General features: G+C 38.3%; 1 protein-coding gene across 1 annotated transcript; it reads right to left on the minus strand.

Moving 5' to 3' along the window:
• Nucleotides 1-684: 684 nt before the first annotated feature.
• On the minus strand, nucleotides 685-9,923 carry LOC100258573 (disease resistance protein RPM1). Its single transcript, XM_059737696.1, is given in 3 exon segments — nucleotides 685-826; nucleotides 1,788-3,138; nucleotides 9,610-9,923. Coding segments are annotated over 3 exon segments (1,776 nt in total). The 5' UTR covers nucleotides 9,893-9,923.
• Nucleotides 9,924-10,794: the final 871 nt, after the last annotated feature.

Raw genomic sequence — 10,794 nt, forward strand, 5'->3', positions numbered from 1 at the left:
ATTGTTTGTAAGCATCACATTTTAGGCCTAAGTTCACAAACTTGGTTAAATCCATTAAAGGCCCACTACATAAAGTTCATGTTAAAATTGTTTCATCTCCAACCCCCAAAATGATTTATCAAAGTTACTCATTTTTTAGAGTCTTGATTAATTAGATAATCAATATAGATACATATAATTTGTATTAATATAATATCATGATATTTTTTTCATTTTGTTTTTAGGCTTAGACTTGGGTAGATTTCCCAAGTAAGGTTAAAGTAAAGCTAAGCCGCACCTTGACATGTGTTCTACTTATGTTGGGGGTGACCATTCTAGTTTGTGGTCATAAGTGGGGTGTCAAATCTCAATTAGTTTATTGAATAGATGAACCAAACATGATGTTATTATTAATTAGATAACATGTTGTGTAACCCATTTAAAAATGAAGTTGAATAGCATCTTTTGTAACATAAGCAATGAAGCCTATGTCAAATTGTGAAGCTTAAATTAGTAGTAAATGTTGCACTTCTCTCGGGATGTCGGGGGTCGAGCTGCCCGGTCAGCTTGCGGGGGTTGAAGGGGGTAGTGCCCCCTAAAGAAATTTTTTTTATTTAATTCGAAAGCCACATGATTCTGCTCATAGGCAGCAATTATTGAGTTCCATGACACTACATCCCTTAATAAAAATTGTTGAAAAACTTTCTATGCATTCCAAGAGCCCATATCTCGAAATGGCATTTCATCAAACAAGTTATAGGCAGTACTTACAACTCCATGGAAAGCAAGCTCCTTTCGGCATGAACCATTGTACACAAATGGAACAACACCATAACCAGTTCCAAATCTTCCAGAGAACATAAGAACCAGAGAACAAAAACAGAGGAGAGACACAACTGAGCCTAAAAACAGAGGTATAATATCTTTTTATCGGAGATGCAAACCAAGAAAATAACTGATAATAAACAAAAATCACAACAGATTTACAAGCATTCACACTCAAATCCCAGAAATCAATAGTGAAGAATGTGAATCCATGGGAAAACGAGAACATACGGGCTCGTACCCGACAACTCTCTCTTCTGGGTTTTTTCTTCTCCCTTCTTTTCTTTCCTCTATTCCTCTGGTTCTTCGACCTTTTCTCCTTGCTTACCTCTTCAACCAAAGGCACCTGCCTTTGCTGCCTCTTGCCTCTCCCAACCTATGAATCTAAAAAAACCCTAGCTTTCTCCCATATCTCCATTCATTTCCTTTCTCTCAATCCAGCACCCAAATAGTCAAATCGGTGGAACATCCATGAATGCTATCTTCTTGATTTGGAGTAAGAACTTCATTTTCTCAATCGAAATTGGCTAGAGCTTGCTTGTTCAGTTAGAGACAGATTTGGTAATGAAACTTGAGTGTGGGCATCGGGTATGGAAAAGTCTTTATTACATTTATCTCTTTTTTTTTAATTGAAAAATGTGAGTAATTATAAAATGAACAGAAAATAACGCTTTTAAAAGCGCCAAGGTTGAGGTTCTCCTACAATGGCACTTAAAAAAGCGTCATTATTTGAAATTCATTGTACAATGACGCTTAAAAAAGCGCCATTATTTAAAAATGTCATTATTTCTCCCAATAAAGCGCCAAGATAATGCAAGCGTCATTAATACCAATTTTTGAGAATAAATAATGGCACTTTATATAAGCGTCAAGAAAAAAAGCGTCATAAATTACATTTTTTGTAGTAGTGCCAGTCAGGTAACTTCTCCAAACGCCCCATTAAGTAGACAGTTGAAAGAAGCAGAGGTGGATTTGATATATACTGTAAATCCAGAATCTCATCTTCACTCAACGAACAAACAGACAAATATTTAATGTGGACCATGTCTGAAATGGAGGCACATAAACGCTGCCCATTTCCTCTAGAAAGTTTTGTAATACCCAGCTTCCTCAACTGCCTCAGCTTTCCCAACTCTGTTATTATCGGCACCCCATAAGTTACGTCAACAGAATCTAGTTTCTGTAAGTCTTCCAAACCCCCAATACCCTCCTTTACATGCACTCCTCTAACAAAATCCACTCTCAAATCAGCATTATATGAAAAATCAAAGCATAGAATATTGCGCAGTTTTTGAAGCCTATTGATCTCAACAGGAAGATCTTCCACAAAGGAATATTTCAAATCCAAAGTCTGTAGGTTTTGTAGTTTACCTATGGACCTTGGAAGCATCTTGACTTTTGTCTTTCTCAGGCTTAAGTATCTCAAATGAAACAGATTTCCCAAATCTTCAGGAATTCTGTCCAAAGGAGCACCACCAAGATCCAATACTTTCAGAAGCTTAAATTTTGAAGCCAATGTCTCCAGAGAAAACATCTCAGAGTTGTAAAGAAAAATGGAGCGGATGTGAGACTTTTTACTGGTAATGTCTAAAACATTATTTGAGCTATTCTGAATTGATAGGCGCCTAAATCTTCCATCAAAACACGAGGCTTCTCCAGCCATTACAGAACAAAAACTCAACTCCTCAGCCTTTTTGAGAATAATCTCACGCATCAAGTCATGAATGTGGCATCTTTTAATATTTCCATCAATATATACCTGTGACACTTGAACTAAGCTCCTGTGTATGAGCTCAGTCAAGAATTCTTCTGCAGTGTCTTCTAGCGTCACACCTCTCTTCGCCTTTACAAAGCCCTCAGCAATCCACAGCCGAGTAAGGATCCCACATTTAATTGTGTAGTCCTTTGGAAAGATTGCCAAATACAAGAAACAGGACTTGAGTTGGTAAGGCAGATCATAATAACTGAGAGAGAGAATGGTATTGATACTTTCAAGATGGGAATTACTTTCCAACTCAAACCCAAGGCTGTCACTGAATTTTCTCCATTCTGACACAATCTTCTCTTTTCTTGACAAAAGACCACCAATTGCTACAATTGCTAGTGGCAGTCCTCCACATCTTTTGACAATATCATCAGATAATTTCTTTAATTCTGGGGGACAACTACCCTGAAATGCCTTCTTGCAAAAGAGTTCCCAGGAACTATCAGGTGAAAGATGTGGCAGCCTGTGGATGTAATCATCCTTACAACCAGCGACTACGTCATCATTACGGGTAGTGATTATTATCCTGCTGCCTTTTTTATTTTCTGGTAACGTAGGTGTAATATGACAGAAGTTGTGGAATAAAGGCTGAAAATTTCTTATTATTCAGAATGTGAAACACGTACAATTTATATAGGAAGAGAGGTGGATATTTACATAAAGAGTCCTACTCCAAGTTTAACTAAAAGGATAAACATTCCTATTCCTAGTTTAACTAAAAGGATAAACATTTACAACATATAGATATTATCACTTAACAGATGGGCATTATCACTTAGTGGCTAAGCATTATCTTTTCTGTTACTCCCCCTCAAGTTGGTGCATGAAGATCTCGAATGCCCAACTTGCTTGATAAGAAAAGGAATTGTTGTCTTCCAAGGGCTTTGGTGAACATGTCTGCTACTTGCAGCTTTGAAGGAAGATATGTTGTCACTATCTCACCAGATTGCACCTTCTCTCGAACAAAATGACAATCTATTTCGATGTGTTTGGTCCTCTCATGGAATACGGGATTTGCTGCAATGTGGCAACCTTATTATCACAGTATAATTTCATTGGCTTATCATGAAGCACTCCCAATGATGCAAGAAGTGATTTTAGCCACGTTAACTCGCTTGCTGCCATTGCCATGGAACGGTACTCTGCTTCTGCTGAAGATCTTGACATAGTTCCTTGATTTTTGCACCTCCACGAAATTGGTGATGTCCCAAGTTTAACGCAACATCCGCTAATTGATCATCTTGTTAAAAGACAACTTGCCCAGTCCGAATCTAAATAACAATAAAGTTGAAGATCATTTTCTGCTTTCAAAACTATTCCTTAACCTGGTCCTTTCTTCAGATATCGAACAACTCTATAAGCTGCATCTAGGTGTTCTACCTGTGGGTTTTGCATGAATTGTGACAAAACATGAACAACATACGTCAGGTCTAGCCTTGTTACAGTCAAGTATATCAATCGTCCCATGAGTCGCCTGTACATTCCTGGGTCATTTAGCAATCTCCCATTAGCAAGTGCTAGTTTGTGGTTTTCTTCCATTGGAAATTCCACTGGTCTCGCTCCTAACAGCCCACATTCCTCTATAACGTTTAAAGCATATTTTCGTTGTGATAAAAATAATCCATCCTTGCCTCTTGCCACCTCGATTCCAAGAATGTATTTCAATTGTCCCAGATTCTTGATTCCAAATTTTCTGTCAAGAAAGTTTTTGAAAGCTTCGCATACTTTGTTGTCATTCCCAGCCAATATTAAATCACCCACATATACCAATAGGTTCATCATTATGTTTCCACGTCGATAAGTAAAGAGTGAATAATCAGCCAATGATTGTTGAAAACCATATTCTTTCAAAGCTGTCGTGAGTTTTGCAAACCATTGTCTTGATGCCTGTTTCAATCCATACAACGATTTTTGTAACTTGCAAACTTTGTTCTTTCCAGTGGCCTTGAACCCTTCTGTCAGCTTCATATATACTTCTTCTTCAAGGTCTCCGTGTAGAAATGCGTTGTTTACGTCCATTTGGTGTAATTCCCATCTTTTCGCCACTGCTACAGCTAGAAAGCACCTTACACTTGTCATTTTTGCCACTGGAGAAAACGTCTCTTGATAGTCTATTCCTTCAATCTGTGTAAATCCCTGCGCCACTAACCTCGCTTTGTACCGCTCGATTGATCCATTTGCGTTGTATTTTATTTTGTATATCCACTTGCATCCTATTGTTTTCTTTTCTGGCGGTAGGTCAACTACTTTCCACGTCTGATTGGTCTCCAATGCTTCAATTTCCTTTGCCATGGCTTCTCTCCATCTGTTGTCTGTAACCGCTTCTTTGTAAGTTCTTGGTTCCTTTTCAATATTTATTGCTGCAAGAAAAGCTCGATGGCCAACAGAAAATTTTGTATAAGTCACATAATTCGTAATAGGATAAGGCTCACCTAAGGGTACCTTTTGGATTGAGCTTGCCTTGGAACAAAGTGTACTTAAGCTTCTAGCCGAATAACATATATAATCTTGGAGATGTCTCGGTTCTTTGTGTTGTCTATGTCCCCTACCAAGCATCTCCCCCTGGCTTTGATCCTCTCCTGTCTCCATATTTTCTTCCCCTTTCTCCCTTTCACTATTTTTCTCACTCTCTCTTTCACATGTTTTCTTTACTATGACATCATCATCTTCAATGTAAGATTCTATGTTCCCATTGTTCTGGAATTTTTGTTCCTTATCTCCCTTGCTGCTTTGACAAAAAGGAAAAATTGTTTCATGAAATATTACATCCCTACTCTCAAATTGTTCTTTGGTTTCTAGATCGTGAAGTTTCCATCCTTTCTTTCCATAGGGATAACCTACAAATACACATCGCCGGCTTCTAGCATCAAACTTATCATTACTACGTGACTTTTTATGGGCATAACACAAACTACCAAAGACTCTCATGTGCTCATAATTCGGTTTCTCGCCAAATAATATTTCATAAGGTGTCTTTCCATCTAAAATATGTGTGGGTGTTCGATTTATCAAGTATGCTGCCGTTAAAACACATTCTCCCCAAAAATCTATTAGTAGACAAGCTTGAAATCGCAATGTCCTAGCAATATTTAATATGTGTTGGTGTTTTCTCTCCACTCTCAAATTTTGTTGTGGGGTGTTTACCAGGCTGCTCTCCCTTAATATTCCTTCTCTCTTATAGAAACTCATCATTTGTCCTGAGCAAAATTGATTACTACTCAAAACATGCTATTTTGTAGCTTGTAATTAGCTCTTTTAAACACCATTGAGTAGTAATTATTACCTTTTAACCCAATTAGCATGTTAGGAGCCCTTGCAATCGTTTCTAACAATTGTGTTAAGTTTTGGTGCTTTTTGATAGCTTTATGCTCACCAAAGCAATTTAAGAATGAGGGAGAGCTATTTGTAGTTCAGGGCAAAGCTTTTGAAAGCTTAAATTTATGAAGAAATCAAGCTATGGAGCCTCATAATCCTTTGCCTTAATCGTTCAAAGTTTACAAGGGAGAAACAATGGAGAAGAAGAAAACAGGGGATGAAAACAGGGGACACAACTGCAGTCTTTTAGTGCACTTTTGGAGCACTTCCCAAAGTCCATTCTTTACATTCTATATACCATTTCGAAGCTCAGAAAGTCAAGAATCCAATGGTTCAAACCACGTATGATTTGGAGCTGAAATGAGGAAGTTATGGACTTCGGAAGACAACAGCATCAAGCTGAGGGACAATTTCGCACACCACTGTTTAAGGTGCGAAATCCTCAGTCCACTGTGCGAGAATTTCGCACACCTCAAACCAACATGCGAAATTGGAACTCAGCGTGCGAAAATTGGATATTTTTTGCCGACTCTTTTTCTTCTGATATTTTTGTGTTTAAAGTTCCATTTTCTCCTTGTATTCAACCAACCATGTAATTCCTTAGCTAGGAAGTATCCAAGGAAGGGTAAAACTACCTTCCTATATAAATTCTCTTGTAATCACTGAAAATATATCTTTCGGGGAGCTTTCTCCAGGAGACCAACTATTGTAAATTTGTTACTTAGTGAAATACAGAGATCTCTTTTACTTTCTTTTCTCTTCTATTTTCTATTTTCTTGCAAGCCAAACACCCTCTGAGGATGTTTTCCCAGAGGATGAGAGGCTAAACATTTAGTTTCTTGGAGTGAAGGAAGCTAGGTGAAAAGTCCAGATTAAAAGGTGGAAAGTTTCCGCGCATTGAATTCAGGTGGTTGGAGTCCATAAATGGCTTTTAAAGCCAAGGTTTTGCCTTAAATCCCTTAGGATCACTTTGACTGGCCAATACATGGTAAGCTTAAGGTCTCTGTGGATGCTTATTGCTAGATCCATATCAGTCCATTAGTTATCATGTACGAGCCATTGGAAAGTGATTCAAGGTGATAGCCCATAGTGTCTTAAGCCATTAATGGACCTTGACTACCATCTCTAGTGACTTTTTATGGATTAAAACTTCATTGTCAAACCTATACCGGTTCGGGAAATAACTATAGGTTAAATCCCCAATGCGAGGAGAAAAATCCGGAATTTTCCACTTTGCATCTGGAACTTAAACCTAGCAACCTTTAGCTCTGGGAGACTTTCTTTCTTCTACCTTTTTACATAGTTCTATGTGAGTTTAGTTTAAATTACCACTTTCAAAACAATTTTATTTTCTTTTAAATTTCAAGTTTGTGCTAAAGGAAATCATCAGAATCAATTTCTAATTTAGAGTCTATCATTGGTAGAGTGAAAACCCATCCCTGAGTTCGACCCTAGAACCACTATACTATAGTAGCTTTGCTACGCCAGTATAAGGTCATAGGTTTTATAAATGTTTTTGATTAAAAGATCCGGCTGGGAAGTCAAGCAACACAGCAATCAAAAATTCTAATCCATTATCACTTCTGATGCATTTAACCGGTTTATCAAATTGTGTTTTGGTCATAAAACAAAAATTTTGTAAAATATCTTTGGTTTCGCTCTTTTCTTTCATGAGATATATCCACACTCCTCTACTATGATCATCTACAATGGTAAGAAAATAATGTGCCCCTGAAGTAGTGGGAGTTCGATATGGACCCCATATGTCTACATGCATGAGATTAAAATTTTCAAATGCTCTTTTATTACTTAACTGAAAAGAATTTCGTACTTGTTTTCCACGACAACATGAATCACAAACATAGTCCTCAATTCCCTTCATCACATTATTTCCTAAACTATGAATGGAAGCTAAAACACGATCTGAAGGATGCCCTAACCTCCTGTGCCACAATTCGTACTTTTCTTCTACTTTCACTACGTTCACCTTCTCTCCTTGTAATGGCTTGTAGTAGTACACTCCATTCCTTAGCTCACCCACGCCAATCGGATCCCTCGAAGTGCGGTCCTGTATCACACAAAACGAATCAGTAAATGTGACTATATAATCTTTTTCTTTTAATAATTGGCCTATAAAGATTAAATTGCATTTCAAGGAAGGGACATATAAAACATTTTTTAAGCATAAATATTTAGAGAGCTTCACATATCCCATTTCATTTGCTACTGTTTTTGTTCCATCAGGTAGTCCCACGCATGTTGTCTCCCATTTACGTAGCCAATCGAACAAATCTCTCCTTCCTGTCATATGCATGGATGCACCACTATCCAATATCCATTCTTCCACAATTTTATTCTTACCGATCAGTTTTTCTGCATTACTGCTTCCATTTCTGAGTAGAGCCATGAGTTTTTGGAAGTTGTCATCATTCAGTCCTGGGATTATACTACGTTCCACATCATGTCCAACGTACTGTCCTTTTTCTTGCGTATCTGCTTCAGCAACTGCATTTGTATAATGAACGCGTCCTGAAGTTGCTCCTCTTCCAGCATAACTGTTGCGGCCACGTCCATGTCCCCTTCCTCGTCCCATCTGGCGTGTTGGCCACCAATCAGGATATCCTTTTAGTTGAAAGCAATCTGCAACATCATGTCCCATCTTTCCGCAATGTGTACGGCTCCCACTTTTATTTGTTTGTCCCCCAGGTTTCTCTGTCTTCGCTACAAAAACTGTTATTTCAGCACGATCAACTCCTCTGGCCATGCTACGATGGCGTTCTTCTTGTGTAACCATTGCATATATTTTTCCCAAAGTAGGTAAGGGATCAAGGGCTAAGATAGACGATCTCACAGTCCCGAATGTAGTGTCATCTAGACCCATGAGAAACTGATGTGCCTTCTCATCTTCTCTGCTTTTCACTATTGCTTGAGCTACTCCACAAGTGCACTCAAGTATCTCAATGTATTGATTTAATTCATCCCACATGCCTTTTATTTTGGCATAATATGCAGCAACTGTCATTCCTTCTTGTTTCAAGTTCACGATTTCACTTCTGAGTTGATGAACCCTCGGAGCATTTCCAACAGCATATCTTTCTTTAAGATCCTCCCACATGTCTTTTGCAGTCTGCGCATAGGCTACACTCGAATGTAAACTCTTGTCGATCACATTAAACATCCATGATATAATCATTGAGTTACATGCTTCCCATGCATTCAATTTGTTTCCATTTTCTCCTTTTGGCTTGTTTACTGTCCCATCAATGATCCCAAGCTTGTTTTTCGCTCTCAATGCATTTTTAACAGCCTTCTCCCACATATCATAATTTTCACCATTGAACACACATGTCGTGATGGTTGCCCCTGGATTATCAGATGGATGTAGGTAAAGAGGTGAAGATGGTTCTATCATCTTTGTGTAAGTCGAAGGTTTTTCTGCCATGATATATTTTCTTCAGGTATCTGGCTCTGATACCATGACAGAAGTTGTGGAATAAAGGCTGAAAATTTCTTATTATTCAGAATGTGAAACACGTACAATTTATATAGGAAGAGAGGTGGATATTTACATAAAGAGTCCTACTCCAAGTTTAACTAAAAGGATAAACACTCCTATTCCCAGTTTAACTAAAAGGATAAACATTTACAACAGATAGATATTATCACTTAACAGATGGGCATTATCACTTAGTGGCTAAGCATTATCTTTTCTGTTATAATACGTTCCCAAAATCCTACTTCCCATACATCGTCAAAAACAACCACGTACCTTTTATCTTGTAAATATTCCCTGACTCGGGTAATCAGCCGCACGTTGTCCATTTTGTTGATATCCTCAGGAACTTTTTCCTTCCTTGCTTGATAGAATTTCTCTATCATATTGCACAGCAGCTCCTCCATCTAGAAAGATTGAGACACAGTGATCCAAGCATGGCAATCAAAGTGTTTCACCACTCTCATATTTTCATAAACCTTCTTGGCAAGAGTGGTTTTGCCAAGTCCACCCATTCCGACAACCGAAATCACAGTTCGTTTTAGAGTTCCCTCCACCATCCAACTTATCCGTTCTTTTTTTTTGAGATTCGACACCAACAATTTCGGAGTCTTCGATGAAAAGAGAAGTCACTAGAAGATCAGGCCGTGGAGCACTTCCTTTGCAACTGGTTGAACCTGATTCAAATGATTTATTAAAGCCATAAATTGAACTTATTTCTCTGAGCTTATGAACCTTTTTCTGGATATCATGGATCTTGGAGGCTATCTCATGGCGTGGTTTCAATTTTTTTATCAAGCGAGCAACTTTGTAGATGAAATCAATGAAACCATGCTGTCGACTTGGATTTCCCAAGTGAAGCAAGTATTCATCGATGACATCTTCTATGGAATAAGCAGTCTCCCTTAAGTCTTGAATCCAAGTTTTAAGGCCTTGGCTGACATCTACTTTCTCCCCCTTTGCATCTGCATCCTTTAGGAAAGCTTGAAAATATAGTAGCTCTGTTTTAATGTCTTCAACTTGTGTGTGGACGCCTCCCAATAGTCTGGCTTCTTGATCTAGTAATGGGATCAACTTGTCCATGACGATGATGACTGCAATCTCCGCCATTTCTCCTTCTTTTGCCCCCTTTGAGAAGGTCAGTGAACAACGATTGCGTTAGCTCATATCAGATGACTGACCATTGTATCGAAGCTTCTATCTTCTGAAATTACCCAAACATGGCCCTCAAACCAATGAACTCAACACTGCAACTGCCAAAAATGACAGTTTGCTTCCTCAACACCTCCCACATTCCAGCTTGGAACACATGGCTACCTCCCCCAACATCGCTCCTGCAAGGTCACAAATCAATGAACTTTTTTTCTTGCTTCTTGTTCTTTGTCACACCACTTTATTCTATACTTCCATGAGAGAA

This window comes from Vitis vinifera, chromosome 7 (genome assembly GCF_030704535.1).
Source record: "Vitis vinifera cultivar Pinot Noir 40024 chromosome 7, ASM3070453v1".
NCBI lineage: Eukaryota > Viridiplantae > Streptophyta > Magnoliopsida > Vitales > Vitaceae > Vitis > Vitis vinifera.